This window comes from Eumetopias jubatus, unplaced genomic scaffold (genome assembly GCF_037043125.1).
Source record: "Eumetopias jubatus isolate StellerSeaLion01/CBP00866 unplaced genomic scaffold, mEumJub1_p1.0 scaffold_3, whole genome shotgun sequence".
NCBI lineage: Eukaryota > Metazoa > Chordata > Mammalia > Carnivora > Otariidae > Eumetopias > Eumetopias jubatus.
Genome location: NW_028274809.1, coordinates 181,909,228 through 181,927,097, shown reverse-complemented (window position 1 = coordinate 181,927,097; position 17,870 = coordinate 181,909,228). Strand labels below are relative to the sequence as shown.

The following is a 17,870-nucleotide window of genomic DNA, read 5'->3' as shown; positions in this document are numbered from 1 at the left end:
GTCTCAGGTGCGAGGTGAACGGAGAGGAGGTTCCAGGAGGTCTCAGGTGCGAGGTGAACGGAGAGGAGGCTGGAGGCCCACGCACGTCAGCTCTCCGTGGGCGAGCGGTAAAAAAGACAGCTCTGGGGACTGTCCCCAAGGGGGGCAGGGAACGGGCTGGCAGGTCTCCAACTGCCGTCCCCGGAGGCCACAGTGGAGGCCAGGCCTCCCTGAAGGCAGTAAGTGCAGGTGGGAGCCCTCCCTCGGCAGGATCGTACAGCGGGTCCTCGAATAACGTCGGGGTTCAGAGCACGGACTCCTCCACGTAGTTAAGAATAGGCATTTAACTTTTAACTCCCCCCAAACTCAACTGTTAATAATAGCCTCCGCAGATCGTCCTATCAGGTCCTGGCTGCCTGTGGACAGCGGTTACAGCCCAGGCCTCTGACAGCCCCGAGATTATTGTCCCTAGGGAACGTGTTCCCCCCAAATCCCAAAGCGGCTCACCTTCATGCCCTGAATGTTCTTCAGCAGGACATCTCCGATTCTTTGGTAATCTCCTCTGACGTGGGCATTTGAGCGGCCTTCCCTGAGAACAGAGGCAACGGGGGTGAGAACGAAAACATCAGCAGTGGAAATGTTCCCAGAAACGGTCCCAGCCCCAGAGCACTCAACAGCAACCTTCACGTCTTCCTTTCCAATCCCCCGTTATTTGTACCTCTCCCTTCTCCGGGTGTCACTGAATATTAGCACCAGAAGGAGACCTGGAAATTACCCCAGTCATTCTGTAGACAAAGAAGTCCACTTGTACTTCGAAAGAGACGGGGAAGAACTGTTTTGTCATCATTTTAATTTGGTCTCATTTTATATTTTTTCCCCATCCACACTTGGGTGATTCTGGTGTCATTACAACAGCATGGAGATCACTAACAGACCAGGTTTCTGCCCCCCCCAAGAGCCCTTAGCCTAAATCAGACAGAGAGTTGTGTGGAAAGCCCTCAGGAAGAGAAAAACAGGACTGAGGGGTACCGGGGACCCGCGCACGTGGAGGCGGGAATGGGGGCAGAAGCAGGCAGGACAGGTGCCCCAGGAACGGGGAGGATCCAGACTCCCCCCCCCGCCCCCCGCCGGGTGGTAGATGACAACGATGTGGGCACTTTCAGCAGAGTTTGGGGTATATATTTCTATTTCTCATGGCTCCAGGCTGTAGCCAATGTTGATAAACCAGGGGCTTAAGCAGCAGAGAGGAAAGGAGTATTGATAATGGCAGGTAGTTATGGAGCACGGTCTGCCATGCTGAGCACATTACAAGCACAAACTCATTTACCCCTCGTGGCGGCCTTATGAGGCAGGTGCCCTCGGCACTACCATTAAACAGCTTTAGAAACGAAGGCACAAAGTAACACGTGGCTTGCCTAATGTCAGCTATCATGAGATCGTGAGCCTGAACTTGAGCCAAGGGGGTCCAGCCTACACCCCTCCAAGCACGCACCAGTGGTATCTGTGAATTTATGCACTGATGAGAAAAGAATATTCCAGAGACAATTAAAACACCATTTATCACAATGAATCTGGCTAATGTCTTTAAACCAACTGTTCAGGAAAGCTAGAAGCCAGCTTAAGTGAAGGGGATGGATGAAAAAGAAAAAAGGTAAAAATCCAGACATGGGGCCTTGAGTCAGAAGTGAGAGGTGCTCAGAGTGGAATGAAACCCTGAACCCAAGTCAGGATGGCCTGTGATTCAACCCCACGGATGCCACCGTTCTATGCCTCCAACATTGGGAGAGTGACTTCCCTTCTCAGCAGTGCCGAGCCTCAGAGCCTTCTGGAACTGTTGACCCCACTGCCGATTCATCAAGGTTGTCAGGATGGGCAGAGGAGGGCAGGAGGAATGCACACACTTAAGGAAGCGAAGCCAGGGGCTGGGAAAGTCAGGGCAGAGAGAAACAGAAGGGCTGGCTCCTTGCCCAGCCCCTGGCTTCCTGCAATAGACAGTGAACGACTTGACTCATTCCCTTGGTCCTAACTAACCATATACTGTATAGATGACATCACAGGGGAGACACCCAGACCCACTGGGTAGTTAAAGCTTCTCTGGAATGAAGGGAGGGAGGGCATCCATTATGCTCCCAGCCTGGGTCATCAGCGGCCAGATGCTTTCTTTAACCCATTCCTCTCTCCTCCGCCCCAACACAGCTTCCTCAATCCTTCTGCTTCCTCTTAGCTACCAAAACAAATGTGGTGGGCAGATGGCCTTAATTACTACTCACTTCTCTTCCAATGAAATAGGGGGTCTCTCCCCACCCCACCCTGAAGCGCTTCGGTGAAGGAATTCCATCAACCTCATCACTACTAAACCACTCTGCCCTGTGTAACCTCTCCGGGCGACAGTGCCCCAAACTTCTGGAGCCCTTTTCCTTCAGGTTCCCAGATTCCCCTTGAGGTCAGTCCTCACTGCTACCTCCTCCTGTTCAGGCCACTCCTAAGAGGTGTGTGTGTTCTTCGGGAACGCACGGGCGCTTCTATTCTCTCTTCACTTGCGGCTACTTCCTGTGTAATTCCTTGATTCAGGATGCCGATCAGGACCCAGAAGTTGCTTACAGCTACTGACCTGGGGACTATCTTTCTCATACCGTCCAGAGGGTTCTGCATGAACGACCCTGCAAGTATGTCAAGCTCAAAAGGTTCCGGAATTATCTTCCTGCCCAAACCCAACCCTCTTCCTCTATTAATCCCCTTGGTGATACGATCGTTCTGCCCTATGCTCAAACGACAAGGTAGGAACTCAGGTAGCCTCCCTTGTCGGTCTCTCATATCCCCACCCACTGGATGAGACTGCCCCCAAAATGGGGTCCCTGGGCAACGTTCAAGCAACGGACTCAGCCCCAGGCTCTGCTTTGGAGACAGTCCTCAGTCCACAGCTAATCACTGCCTAATATTCTCCATCAACTGCAAGGTTGAAGCATCTTTGGATTTTTAGCAAATGGTTATTAATCCAGTCTCTATTAGAGAAGTTGATCATTTGGCCATTCTGTTGATCCTAAGGTGTGCCCACTTTTAGCTCCAAGTTTACTGGCTGCTCTTCTCCTCGTACACTTGGAGCAGAAAGGAGCTCCAGCCTGAAATGGAGGCTTTCTGCTTTCTAGAACCACCTGCCCACTGTGCCTTTGCCATCACATGAAGCCCTTGTAGGAGCTGGAAAGCTCTCCTTCCCTTACTCCACTGCCCCCCCAACACCTGAACAAAAAGGAAGACCCAGCTACTGAGCCACAATGTCTGATTTTGACTAAATGCCACACATTAATAAAAGGAGGCAAGACACAATTGAACCCTGATTTGTGGGTATGCAGATATTACTTGGAACTTATATAAGTGACCCCAAAACTTTCAAATAAGCATGCCATTTGACAACGCAGCTAAGGAAGGTCTTTACTTAGTTCGAAGGACATAATTTAGATACTTTAGCGAGAGTCCTCTGGATTAGGTGGGCAAGGGGAAAAGGGGGGGCGGTCCTGTGGCTTCATTAATATTCATAACAAGCAATTTCCTCCTCCTCATAGATAACACCCTAGCCCAGGGGAAAATCAAGTGCTGGAAAGCAGACCCTGGGGGAGGGGCAGAGCCCCACAGGGAAGTAAAACATCACTGACTTCACTTCCTTTCTTCTTCTGCCAACCGTTTCTTAAAAGAAAATGTACTCATGTTAAAGCCCCAAAGTCAAGGGGACATTTTCCTGCATGGGCTTGCTAGCAGAGCCCTGTTTCTCTGTCTTTGGCATCTTTACTTTTGTTTTAGAAATAGCTCTAGGTTCCTTTCATCACTGCCCTGTGCCTCTGCGGGGGAGGGGGGGTGGGGGGTGGGAAGGGGGAGACGGTGATGTGGATAAATTCAAATGGGGCCAGCTCTAGGTGGTGTGGGGAAAGCAGGCTGGGGCCCCGGAAGTCAACGCAACCATTCACGCAGCTCTGCCCACCCTCCGTACCCTCCCCTCTACAGCACGTGGCCGGTCCCAGCCCCGAGGTTGTTCCAGAACGTGAAGTCTGCCCACGGGAACAGGACAGAACCCCAAATTCCTGCCACCGCCTATAGAAACACTGGCTGTTTTTACTTCCTGCACCCCAATCTGCAAGTTCAAAGCATCTGCTTTATTATGAAGAACTAAAAGGTCATGTCATTATTAAGAACATGAAAAAAGTAATTATAACTCTTCCAGAACATCCTCCGGATGTTAACCTCACAAGAAAAGGGGCCTTGTTTAGAAGACAGGGCCATGTATTTGTTGTCTGCGTAATTACCGCTCCGCAACAAAGCTGAAAATTCTTTTGACAATTTCACTTTGGAAATTCATATACTTGGATGCCTCCAGGATGCTCAATTCTGACCCATGCACCACGATTCACATACTCCCTGGAGCAACAACATGTTAGCTCAGCATACGGCTGAAACGTGTGCGCACACACACACACACACACACACACCATGAATCTCCAAGACCACACACACACACACACACACACACACACACACACGAAACGTGCGACAAACATGTTAGCTCAGCATACGGCTGAAACGTGCGCGCACACACACACACACACACACACCATGAATCTCCAAGTCTACACACACACACACACCATGAATCTCCAAGACCACACACACACACACACACACACACACACACACACACGAAACGTGCGACAAACATGTTAGCTCAGCATACGGCTGAAACGTGCACACACACACACACACACACACACACCATGAATCTCCAAGTCTACACACACACACACCATGAATCTCCAAGACCACACACACACACACACACACACACACACACACACACACACACACACACACACACACACACGATCTCCAAGTCTTCCAGACACTTCATTCACCACTGTGGGAGCGGGTCACTAACTGGGCAGCAGGCAGAACAAGAAGAGGAAGTAAAGGACCAGTTCCCCGGGGGGGGGCAGCAGTGAGGCTGACTCTGAGGGGCAGAGGGAGCCCCACACCTGAGGGCTTTGACTCTGGCCCCCCAGGAAATACACAACGCTGGTGGCAGGAGCAGGTGGGCAAGGCCAATGGGAGAAAACACCACTCTGCTCCCCCCGCCACACCCTCAATCCCAGGGTCAACCTAAAATCTACGCAGAGCCCTAAAGCCATGTACAGCACATCCACAACCTCTTCGGTGATACAGTCCCCCACTGGCAGTGTTTTTGGGGAGCGGGACATCAGGCCTGGCTTCGGTCAAGTGTCACAGGAGATGCTTTACCACAAATGCAGGTAGTGACCGACCCCACTGGGCTTTTCAAGTAGCCTAGTATTAATCCAAGCGTGTTCATGAAGCACCCAGCCCTCCCCTTCTCACAACAAATGAAACATCATCTCAGACTGAAGCACAAAGCTCACGCAGCTCAGAGCTGGAGTGTGGCCCCGCCACCGGGCTCCGGGTCTGGACGCTCCCTCACCCCGGGAGATGGACTGAACCTTGTGAGCCTCCATTTTTAGGCCACATTTACAAATCGAACATCACATCCTTGGCTCTTACTAGTCCCTGTGGGTTCTATGATTTTAAAATGAAAAAAATCTGTAATCACATGTATTTGTCTATATATGAGTAGAAGGATAGCGTATAAATAAGTAAATGAATAAAGATACATCTTCCATTAATGTGTGGGTGAGGGAGCGTGGCTGGGTTCAAAATCAAACAATTTAGCCAGAGTAATAGATTATATTTACATTCTATATCTAATACTTCTTTATATATAATACATATAACATCTATAAATATATTAGCCACATGTAATCTATGTAGACTTCAATATTCTTCGATGGATTTTAATATCCCTTGAGATCCCTGGAGAGGAAAATCCAATGAATTTGAATTTGAATTCACATCCCCGGTTGTGGGAAAGACGTTTGTGCAAGAGGTGTCCTCAATGGGCTTGGGTTTCCCTTTAGTGGCTACAGGTAAGGGATCCAGCCTCTGGGCCAGTGCCATCAGAAGGCAGACACCCTGTGCTCTGGCAGGTGTCATGCCCATCAATTCTAATACTGGGATACTCAAAGCCCTGACTTCCCTTCTGAGGTTTAACGCCAGGTCCCACTTAACAAGAGGAGCAAAAGTTACAACCCCACTCACAGACAAGCTTGACAGCACCCAGAGGAGACCTGACGTGGTTCCCTGGATTCAGTCCTGTTAATGAGCCACATGTGAAAATGCAAGAGGACAGAAAAGGCATCTTAGACTCATCAGTGACCTGGGGAGGGCTCTCTCTCAAGTGTCTTCCAGCAGAAACCCATCTGCGGTTCAGGCAATTGGAAAAATTATTTTCATTTTCCTAGGAAAGCAGCTTGCTCTCAAAGCACAGCGGGCTCTACAGCCAGGAACAAGGCAGATAATCCAAGGAAAACTAGCTCCCACATATAATCAAGAACGTGTCATTTCACTTGTGTGCTAAGAGGAGACAATCACCACTGTCCCTGGAAGCCCAGGTGGACGGTGGAAAGCCAGCTGGGGCAGAATATAATGAAATCACAGTGTCCCTGTCGCGTCTTTCTTGGCTTCGAGACAAACGTAAAAATTTAAACTTTAAATAAAATTTACATAAATAGGCGTACAAGCGATCGCCCTGCACAGTGTACCGGTAAACCCCATACACCATTTTTCCATTGTTTATACTAATTTTTCTCATTTTTCTTCCACTGTTTATGCTTCCAAGCAGTTTTCTAGGTAGACCACACTGCCTTGTCCCCAGTGAGTTTCACTGCTGTTTGCTTTGAGAGCAATGCTTTTCAACCCTTTTTTCATCGTCTTCTTCTTTAAACCAATGAAAAATCTTCGAATAAAAGCTCTTACACACAAGAAGTAGCCCAATGTAGGCAAAGCGGGGCGCGCAGGGCTCAGAGAAGCACCCTGAGTCTTGCTTTTTGACAGCTAACCTCAGAGATTCTGCATTCCAGGAAAGTGGATGCAAAGGACCTACCTAATGTGCTGGGACATTCAGTCATGTTGGGAACAGAAGATGGCATTCTTCCATCATCTACTCCCGAGCTCCTTCCCCTTTAAGGCCTCGAGAACTAACTGTGCTGTCCAGGACGGTATCCACATGTGGCTGTTTAAGTCTTACCTCTACTTACCATGAAATCAGCCACACTAGCCCTATTTTAAATGCTCCATAGCCACACGTGGCTAGTGGCTGTTACTGAGCAATGCGGGCACGGCATATTTCCATCATGGCCAGAGGTTCCACCTGAGGGCATCCCTCTAGAGAGAACAGGGAGGACGCTTATAGCTACCTCTCCTGCCCCCAGGCTCATGGACTCCAGGGAAAGCAAGAAGTGGGGTGTGGTCCTCCCTAGCTTTATTCCGACCGACCAACTTGCAGAGCCTGGTGTTCCATAGGGAGGGGAAGACAGGCCTATTCCACAGGATTGTTCTGATGGTCCAATGAGACAATTTAAAGGAAAATGTTTGGAAAGATGTGGCAGAAATGCAAGATGCTTTACTGTACAAACATTGCCAGTCTTAAAGCTCTCGTGATGTTTAACAGCTCTAGAATACGGACAGTGATTTCTGTTCTGAGAAAAGGGTCAGCTGTCTATTGATCTCTTGGCTTGGCCTGAGTAGAAAATAGAGCAGGAGCTCCTGAGCTCCCCCCAGATGCCCCTTTCCCCCTTTCAGATCTTATCAGGCTGCTTGCTGGTCTGGCTGCCTTCTCAACACAGAGCAGAACGAAGGATGAAACCAGAATGAAGAATGGGGATTGCGCCACGTTTTGTTCACCAGGCACCGAGAAGAGTGACCGATCTATGGTAGGGATGCAGTAAGTATTTGTTGAATCCATGAAAGCTGATCCTGGCCAAGTCTGCTGACAGAGGGATTCACATGCACACAGTTCAAGGCCCTGGGGTCAGATGGCCTCTGCCACCAAAGCCCCAGATGTGTGTGTCACTGGGAAGGAAAAGGTGTGTCACATCCTTGCCCCATCCACACATCTGTGTGCCTGCGTGCGTGTGGCCAGGAATGGCCTGAGCAGGTAGCAGGCAGTGGCTGTTTCAGATCACGGGTAGGGCTGGGGTTTCCTTGGCCAGAAGCTGTTCTCGTGTTACAAGTGAACAGCAGTCAACCTGCTTCTTTGGAGTTCTTTTCCTCTACATGTTAGGCCTCGGGCTTTTGGTGCTAAAGGCATAGTGACAGTCCGACCAGCTGGTTTCAAAAACCACTTGTGTTGTGTGACATCTGCCAAGGAACTCACCCTCTCTGGGCCTCATTTCTTCAACTCTCACCAACAAAATCAGCAAGCAGCTTCTATTTTTTTTTTAATCAAAGGGATAAAATAAAAGTGCACCTTAACAGTAACACACAGAAAGAGCCTCGTCTCAGACTGTAATGGTCTTAACATCTCCGTTGACCTAAACCAGTGCCAACCAGCTACCACCAGACAATGCCCTCTGCTCTCGGGTCCCACAGTTGTGCACCCACCTCGTGCCTGATTCAGCCGAAGGCAAAAAAAATACCACTGCTCAGGAAGTCCCAGACACCATGGGGAGCCAAGAAAACAGACACAAAATATGGGTCCTCAGAAGTTCCTAGCACATCACATACGTGTTAAAAAGTGAGCAAGCCAATACAAAAGCTCCCCTAAGACCCAAAGAGGAAAGCCAGTAGTTAATAGTTTAAACCCACTGAAGAAAAGAATGCCCAACAGCCGCGTGCTTTGAGCAAAGTTAGTGTGTGGAGGGAGGTCTACTTCTCTTCCTCCTCTTGTTGCCTCAGCAAAAGGTCAACACGTGTGGTCTGAATCGAAGGCCCTGGAGAAATTCCAGAGAGAGAGTGCAGAAAGCCGCGTCAGCAAGTCAAACGGGAAGGTCAGGAGATAGTTAAGCAAGATGGGGAGGGCAGGACTCAAAAGCCACGCTGCCTGGATTCAAGGGCAGCATTAATTCTGCAATCTGGCCAAGCTAGTCGTCCTGCAGACTGAGGCTCAGTCCCCTCACCCCAACCTGCCTCTTCCCGTCGTGCGGCTGAAACAAGGTGGGTAAGGGCTTGGAAGCGGCCACAGAGGCTCCGAGGACACGTGGCAAGGCTAACTTCCACAGGGTCACCTCTGACAGCACCATCCCCATAGTGGCCATTATGTTTTTAAAGTCTTATTTTTAATTTTTATTTATTGGACAGACAGCGAGAAATGGAACACAAGCAGGGGGAGCAGGAGAGGGAGAAGCAGGCTTCCCCGCTGAGCAGGGAGCCTGACTCGGGGCTCGATCCCAGGACCCTGGGACCATGACCTGAGCCGAAGGCAGACGCTTAACGACTGAGCCACCCAGGCGCCCCTGTGGTGGCCACTTCATCATCAGCAAGTCTCTTGGTAGACAGATTCGAGACCTAAAGGTGATACTTCTGCAGACAAAGCCACCACGGGGCCAGTGTCGACCAGATGCCACATACTTTCTGCCACTTTTGAGAGGGCACACATCACGAGGGGGAAAGGGGTATAGAGCAGAAGGGCCTCTCAGGGAGCAGAGCTGACCTCCCGAAGCCAGGAGCAGAAGAAAGGATGCAAGAGTGGGGGACACAGGTGCTGGATGGGGCTCTGCCGGGTTCCTGCTGTGCGGCCCAGCGCACACCACACACTCCTTTCCCCTCCGAAGAACGAGGAATCCATGACAGATGACAGATGCACTCCCAGCCCCTTTCCAGGTGTAAAGCCTTGTGCTTCAACAACACAGCTGCAAAGGCACAAGCTGAGGGTTGGATCAGACCCAAGTTCACGCTGTGCCTCTGTCACTTACGGGCTGTGTGCGAGGGCTCTCACCTCTCTGAGCCTCACTTTCCCAATTATACAATGGGAATAACACCTACACCTGGGTGTTTTTCAGCAAGGACAACAAGATGTTTTTGGAAAAGGGCCAGACAGTAAATATCTTATGCTTTGTGGCCCAGTCTGTGTCACTAGTATTTAACTGGGAGAAGCGGCCATAGACAATGGGTAAAAGAATGGGCACGGCTGTGTTCCAATAAAACTTTATTAACAAGAACAGGTGCCAGAACAGATCTGGCCATGGGTCATAGTTTGCCAGCCTGTGTTTTGAAGATCAAATGGGAAAAGCTGGGTGGTCATTTAAATTTTTATCAGTTTGCACTTATACATGCTCATTAATGGTACTTCATTATTAATAGTAATGCCACGAACTTTGCATGTGAATAAGCATTTATAAAAGCACTGTCCTTCCTCACTTGCCAGGCCCCCCTCTGCTTTATGAAAGATCGATCCTTACCCTGGACAAAACAAAGACATTTTCATGCATTCATTTTGCAGGTATTTTGAGCAATTTTTGTGTCCCAGACCCTGTGTTTGTTGTAGTAACAAGTACTTATTTTTTTTTAAGATTTTTTTTTTATTGAGAGAGAGAATGGTAGAGAGAGAGCATGAGAGGGAAGAGGGTCAGAGGGAGAAGCAGACTCTGCGCCAAGCAGGGAGCCCGATGTGGGACTCGATCCCGGGACTCCAGGATCATGACCTGAGCCGAAGGCAGTCGCTTAACCAACTGAGCCACCCAGACACCCACAAGTACTTATTTCTTACTCATTTTTCAGCCCAGTATTGTCCAACAGATCTTTTCCTGCGATGAAATTTTTTAAAAAAGGTTTAGGGAGAGAGAGAGCGCATATGTCCGTGTGTGAGAGCAGCAGGAGGGGCAGAGGGAGAGGGAGAGAATCTCAAACAGACAACGCTGAGCATGGAGCCCAACATGGGGTTTGAGCCCCTGAATCTGAGATCATGACCTGAGCCAAAATCAAGAATAAGATGCTTAACTGACTGAGCCACCCAGGTACCCCTAAAATATGTCTTAAAGATTTTACTTGAGAGAGAGAGAGAGAGCACAAGTAGGAGGAGGGGTGGGGGGCGGGGAGAGAGAGAATCTCTCAAGCAGACTGTGCTAAGCATAGGGCTTACCATCCTGAGATCATTACCTGAACCAAAACCAAGAGTCGGATGTTCAACCAAATGAGCCACCCAGGTGCCCCTAAAACGTGTTTTATATCTTCTATGCGATACAGTAGCCATATGCGGCTAATAAATCCTTGAAATATGGCCAGTGTTACTGAGAAAATGAATTTTTAATTTAATGTAGATTTTAAATTTAGATTGCCGGAAGTGGCTAGTACCTGCCATATTGGACAATTTATCCCTTTCCTACATTGTCTTCCATTTTAAACCGTTTCAAGTATTTGAGGAAGAGGAGGCACAAAAGGATTTGAAACCGCAATAAAGGGTGTCTGGGTGGCTCGGGTCATGATCCCAGGGCCCTGGAATCGAGTCCCACGTCAGGCTCCCGGCTCTGCAGGGAGTCTGCTTCTCCCTCTGCCCCTCCTCCCACTCATTCTCTCACTCTCTCTCTCTCGCTCAAATAAATAAAATCTTAAAAAAAAAAAAAACCCACAATAAAAATGAGCCTTACCAAGCTGTGAAGCAGTAAACAGGCAAGCATTCACTCGACCAGGCCATCATCATTCCCGAGTTCCAGTCTAGACTACGTGGCATAGGAATGACTGTCCGCGTGCCAAGGCACGTGCGTAAGGAACTGAGATGCCAGGTGGAGAGTGGTCAGATAATAAGAAGGCTAGTAACTGTCCTGGAAACTTGAGATGGAGAACGGTGAGGATCTAGGCTTCGGAACTGGGCTGTTTCACAGGTAGAGAAATCAATGCAGCTAACTGATTTTGCTGGAATAAAGCCTGTCTCAAGATTCCTGACACACAGGGTTGTAACCCAGACTTCCTGCTCACAACCAGATTCATCCCTGCTGGAACCCTGGGAGCACTGAAAGCCCGCGAGGCACAGAGATACATCACACAAGAAATGTTCCACAAGAAAAGGCACTGAAGCTAATTTTACTCTTAAAGAAGGAAAATGGTTTTCATTGTCCCTAGTAAACGTCCCATGGTAAGACAGAGACCTCTACACGGGACCACGTCTGGAAAGGATTAGGCCATCGTGAACAAAGTTTGTGGGACTGTAATTATTATTCCATGAAGTAATTACAGGCTCATCTGCAGTCAACCTTTACAAGTATTTTGATGTTGGGAAACAATCTAGAAATTGGATCCTTTCCTTATGACCATGTGGGGCACAGCCTACAGAGCTCTACTCTGGGGTGGGGGGGTGGACACCAAAGCTTGGCATCCTATAAATTGCACGGGCGAAGCCGGCCTGTGCTTTCTGTGGACAGCGACCAGTAGCCCCTGGCAGCCTCTCAACAGTACGGTGCTGAGGGTCTGACCAGTTGTTCTTAGTGGTGCAGGGATGAGGGATGGAGGGGCCGACTCTGACAGGGGAGAGGAGGTAGATGTGGGGGGCGGGTTGTGTAGGTGTGCACATATGGACGGAACGTGGCATGTGCTCAGGGCCAGTTCAAACACCTGCATTCGCCACCAGAGGAGAGGATACTGGGAGGAAGTTCTCTGGCTCCAGGGAGAGCTCCCTTTCTGAGGAGTGGAGGAAGGCAGGGAGCCCCCAGGAGCCTATAAAGGACGGTGTCCCCTGCCCGCCTGCTTACAGGGAACTCAGGTGTGCCGTGAGCTCAGGAACACGGGCTGTCCCAACCTCTGGTCTCCTTTCTGGCATTTCCCAACACAGTCCCAAATTCACACCGGGGGAAGGAGTGGGAAGCCGGGGAAGCGGTGGGCTTTAACACGGCAGCTCTCCACCTCGGGACAAAAGCATGGTGTCCGGCTGGCTGGCACGATCACCCACCTCACCCCTTCTGGGACACTTATGAAAGCTAAGAAGTCTGTTCTTGCTTCCCAGGGGTTGAGGATCAAGCCCCCTGACTACACAGAGCAGCGGGGGCAATACAGGGAAACAATAATGGGAGATGGAAGAACCTCCAGGAATGAGGAAGGTGGTGGAAAGGCAGCTGGGAAGGCAGACTGCACCCCAGCCTCTGCTGCATTCTCAATCAGTCTGGGGGCGCTCAGCGTTCGGCTCAAGTCCGATTTCAGCTTTAAAGGGACCTCCCCGGTTCCGTTTAACCCACCGCAGCCAGCTGTGCATGCTCGGGGTGGGAGTTGGGGTGGGGGGCCCGATGGAAGGCGATCCAAGCGGCACCCACGCCCGCCTCGTCCGCCTCACCTGCCCCTCGCTGCCCGAGGTTCAAGCGGGCTAATTCAGGGACGCGCCAGGGCAGCCCCGAGTGACGACACGGGCGCACTCCCCAGCCCTCGTGTGCAAAGGGACGCCTGCCGTTTCAACGCCTCTAATCCTATCCTGCCCTGGACGACTTCGGATTTTCTTTCTTTCTTTTTCTCAGTTTCCCGCCTTCACCATTTTCCAAGTGTGCCATCAGCCCGGTGGCACGAAGGGCATTCCCCCGCCCCACCCGCCCCGCGCAAGCGCCGTCCATCCCACGTTTCGTCTCACTCCATGGGCTCTACGGCTAACCGCTGGCTCTCTGTTGCCCTAACCCCGGACCTCGGGACCCGTCTTATCTTCGGTCTCTCTAAATCCGATTCCTCCAGGTACGCCCTAAGTAGAATCAGAGTATCCGTCCTGGCTCTTGGTTCACTGAGCCGGTCTTTATGGTTCACCAGTGCTGGAGCTGGTGTCAGAACGTCCTTCCTTTTTAGGGATGATATTCCATCATACGATGGACCACATTCTGTATATCCATGCACGTTGTCAGTGGGCACTGGGCCGCTTCCAAAGCTTTTGGCCACTGTGAGTAAAGATGCTGTGAACGTGGGTGTAGAAGGATGTGTGTGGGTCCTTTCTCTTGATTCTTTCAAATACCTACCTGGGAGTGGACCTGTTGGGTCATGTGGTTAATTCTGTATTTAATTTTTTGAGGCATTCCTAGGGTTTTCTTTTAATGATGCCCAGCTTCAAAGAGCTGGTAGGATGAGGTTTTATTCCTTTTTGTTTTACGACTGTTCACTGTGAAGCTACTATGAAGGTGTTCCACTCTGCGGGGGATGCTGCTATAAATCATTCTCTGACCCTCACGCGGTCACCCCCACTCCATTTCTGCCACTGGAGTGTCCTTGCCTGACAACGCCGCTGCACGTGTGAAATTCCTGACCACAGTCTGCAGGAGTGTCCCACCCCTGACAGAGGAGCTTCCTTTCCGCTCTAGATGGGACTCTCGACTCCCTAGGGTCCAAGCCTGCTCCTACCCCTTACCTCAACCCGCTCTGCGTGCCCAGCCGCTCTCCAGACGTGCTCTCCTCTGGGACCCTCCACCCCCGCTTGCCCATTTTTTCCCGAATCTCTGGTGGCTTCTTCATTTTCCTTTGGTGGCTCTTGCTCAGCCATAAGCTACATGTTTATGGAACACTGCCAAAAAGGTGTGTTCGGTACAATTCTATTCCTGGCTCTCCTCTGTCTCACCATTCTTCCTTACAGGATGGGATTCTTCCTGTGGATAATTTCCAGATCCACACCTGCACCTGATTTCTTTCCTAAGCCCGAGACCTGTGTTTCCAACTGCTGGCAGGATTTCAATATTGACCCCAATTCAAAATCGATGTGCCCCAAAGCAAACTCATCTTCCATTACACTCGCCCCTTCCTTTTTCCTTACAATTTCTTAAATTCACGAGCATCCTCTCAGGTAGCCAGGATCAAAGCTCTCGGGGCCTCCCCCTTCCCTTCACCTTTGTCCCATGAGCCCTACCTGTCTGCTCCGTGACATCTCGACCTCCAGTCTCTCCACCCCTCCTAGACTTCCTAGCTAGACTTCTGCACCCCTTCCAAGGAAATCTACTGCAAGTTTCTTCTAATACATGCAGCTGATCCTTCTTGAGCACCACATGCTCCCAGAGCCTATCCCAAGTGCCTCTCTGCAGGACTCTTCTGCACGGCCCCAGCTCCCTGTGAGCTGAGTTTGTGCAGAGCAGGTCTTCATCCATCTCTGGGGAGCGAGTTGGCCAGTGTGTGCTCTGTGTCTGCCAGGCATTTCGGGGCTGGAATTTGGGACTCTGCTCTGAAAGCCAAAGGCTGTAAGTGGCTTTCTCTGAATGCCTTTGAATAGCTGAGTAGATCATCCTGGCTTTCAAAAAGAAAAGCATTCTTCATGTTTTTACAGGTCACCAAACCTGTTTCCTTGTTTCTGAAGAAACAGGGTAGCCTGGGCTTTGGCCAGGATAGAACAGTCCATCCTCCTCTCGGGGGTGTTTCCTCAGGAGAACGCAGCATTCGGATACGGACAGGTGTGCTTACTGAGCAGGGGTTCAGCCTCGTCGTGCAGGAAAATGTCCTGGTAATTTTTCTGCCCTAAGGGCTCCCACTGCTGATGGAAGCATAGGACAACTTAACATAGAACTGCAAAGGAAAAGCCTGGTGGCTGTGTCAATGAAGTACCAAATTTGGGGGGAATTTTAGGTGCACAGTAAACTTTAGATTTTTTTTCCATTAATAACAGTCATTTAAAATAGTATCACTGGGGGGCGCCTGGGTGGCTCAGTCGTTGAGCATCTGCCTTCAGCTCAGGTCATGATCACAGGGTCCTGGGATTGAGCCCCATATCAGGCTTCCTTCTCAGAGGGGAGTCTGCTTCTCCCTCTCCCTCTGCCCCTCCCTCTACTTGTGTGTGCTCTCTCTCTGTTAAATAAATAAAGTCTTTAAAAAAAATAGTGTCACTGAACAAAGTCTGGAGTTTACTTGATAACTTAGCCATGTGAGTTTCTTAGCTCAGACGGACAGAAGAAGCTGACCTTAAGGGAAAGGCAGGCACGAAGGGCATGCAGAAACTCTATTGTCATGGTAACTTTTCTCTAAAGCTAAACTTATTTCAAAATAAAGTTAATATAAAAAATGATCAGCTCCCCACCCCCCCTTTCTGTGGATGGTGCTGAACACCAAGCCCTTCACTAATACGGTCTCATTGAGTCCGTGTGACAGCCGTACGAGGTAGAGCCTGCCCTGCACATGTGACAGATGAGGCATGAAGCTCTGCAAGGGCCCCAGGCAGCTGGAGAGAGACGTTAGCTGGTGGTGTTACCATGAGTGTGGACCCAGTGAGGACACAGCCATCCCAGTCTGCACCAGCCAGCCCCGGTTTCCCATATCACAGACTGAATACGCACACGCATTCATATACCTACACACCTACATCTATGTGGCCTGTCGGTCAGGAACTCGGTGTGAACTCCTTTTCTTAATAAACCTCTCTGTGTTCCATTCTTCTCCTTAAACATATTCACTCCCGGGCCGTCTCTGCTGTGCAGGCATCAATGGCCCAGAGGTCCTTCGAAGCAGAACTGGCCAGTGATGCCCTGGGGCTCATGTGGGCTATGGCCCACCACTCATCCATGAGAAGGCCTGGCCCTCCTTCTCCATGCCTGCCTCCCCCACCTGCCGAGACTGCAAGCCCCCAGTGGGCAAAGCCTCACACTCAGACACTAGGCTCGCTCACTCACTCACCCATCTGTGCGAGCATGCATGCATGCATTCACAAGAGTTATAACCAAAATACACATCAAAGAATCAGAGAATCCTAGGGTTGTAAGAGGAACTCCCTATCAGTTGTCCAGAAAAGGTATTCATCACAGTCATCTCAAGAAGTACGTCAGAAATACATTTCTGGGACTCCTTCCAATGTTCTGATGCAGGGGGGCTGCATGGGGATGGGCAATCTGTATTTTTTCAAACCCCCCACTCCCACCCCCAGGTGACCCTGAGGCACTGCCAGATTTGGGGTTTTGCCCAGTAGATAAATACCTTCTAAAAACAGTCAACCTCTGCTCAAGAAACTCCAAGGTAGAGGAGCGCACTACCTCATAAGGCAGTCTCTCACGGCTGTTACTGTTAGGAAAGCCTTCTCTATATTTAGACACGACGTGCCTCTTTGGAAATGTACCGCTTAAATTCTGTGCTCTGGTACAGTGAAGAAGACGCTCACTCCCTTTTCCACATGACCGGCCGAAAGAGAGCCAACGTATATTCTAAAATCTTCTCTCTTCTAGGACAAATGCCCATATAGCCAACACCCTTTTTTTTTTTTTTTAAATGAAATGCATCCTCTTATTAACCTATGTCAAATGTGAAACTCAGAGCTGGGCCCCGTGTTCTGAAGGAGCCCTGAGCCTTGAGGGTTTCATTTGTCATACTCTGGTCTCTTTCATACTCAGGACAGTCAGGACAAGGGTTGCTGACCTTGGCTACACATTGGAATCACCTGGGAAGCTTTAGGAACCACTGAGGATTATGTCCTACTTCTCAGAGATTCCAATATAATTGGTCTGGGGTTCTGGCTGGTTATCAAGATTTTTTAAAGGTTCCAGATGATTGGAAGGAGCAGCCAGCGTTGAGAGCTAGAGAAAGACGCCGGGTCTTCTCCACGTTACTCTATTGGCTCATACTTACACTCATTCACCCAGCCTTTTTTGCCTTGAACCCCTGCCAAGCAGGTCTTCCTCGTCATGCACTTGAGGAAATGATTAGCTGACCTTAACAGCAGACTTTTCCATTTATTCCTGATAAACGTCATCAATCTGGTTTGCGTCCACTGTTGCAAGGAAATGTCATGTCCTTGAGCAGCATACCGACTATCTGTTCTCTCTCTAGCTTTGAGTCTTTTGCATGTAAAACATGAATAAAATTACAGATCTTTGAAAGAAACTCTACTGAAAATCCTCTGGGAAATAAACGATAGCAGCTGCTTTTTAGGCAATTGGATATTCTTTCACAGTTAAGGGCCAGATGCTAAAAATTTATGGTCACAGATAAATCCAAGAGCATGGCATTTATTCCTGAGTTCTCTGTGATGGCAGGAGCTAGCTAAAGCCACCATGCTGGGCTGCCAGGGTCCTGCTGGGGGCATTTCCTATGTGTGACCTCCCCAACGTTACTGAGGTCAACTGCCATTATTTAGGTGGACA

At 49.8% G+C, this 17,870-nt stretch overlaps 1 protein-coding gene across 1 annotated transcript in view; it reads right to left on the bottom strand.

The window, feature by feature from the left end:
* Nucleotides 1–17,870, bottom strand: part of FARP1 (FERM, ARH/RhoGEF and pleckstrin domain protein 1) — a 210,288-nt gene that overhangs the window by 19,105 nt on the left and 173,313 nt on the right. Inside the window, exon 16 of the mRNA XM_028112034.2 lies at nt 487–568. Within this exon, the coding sequence (XP_027967835.1) occupies nt 487–568 (82 nt within the window). The remainder of the gene's footprint in view (nt 1–486; nt 569–17,870) is intronic.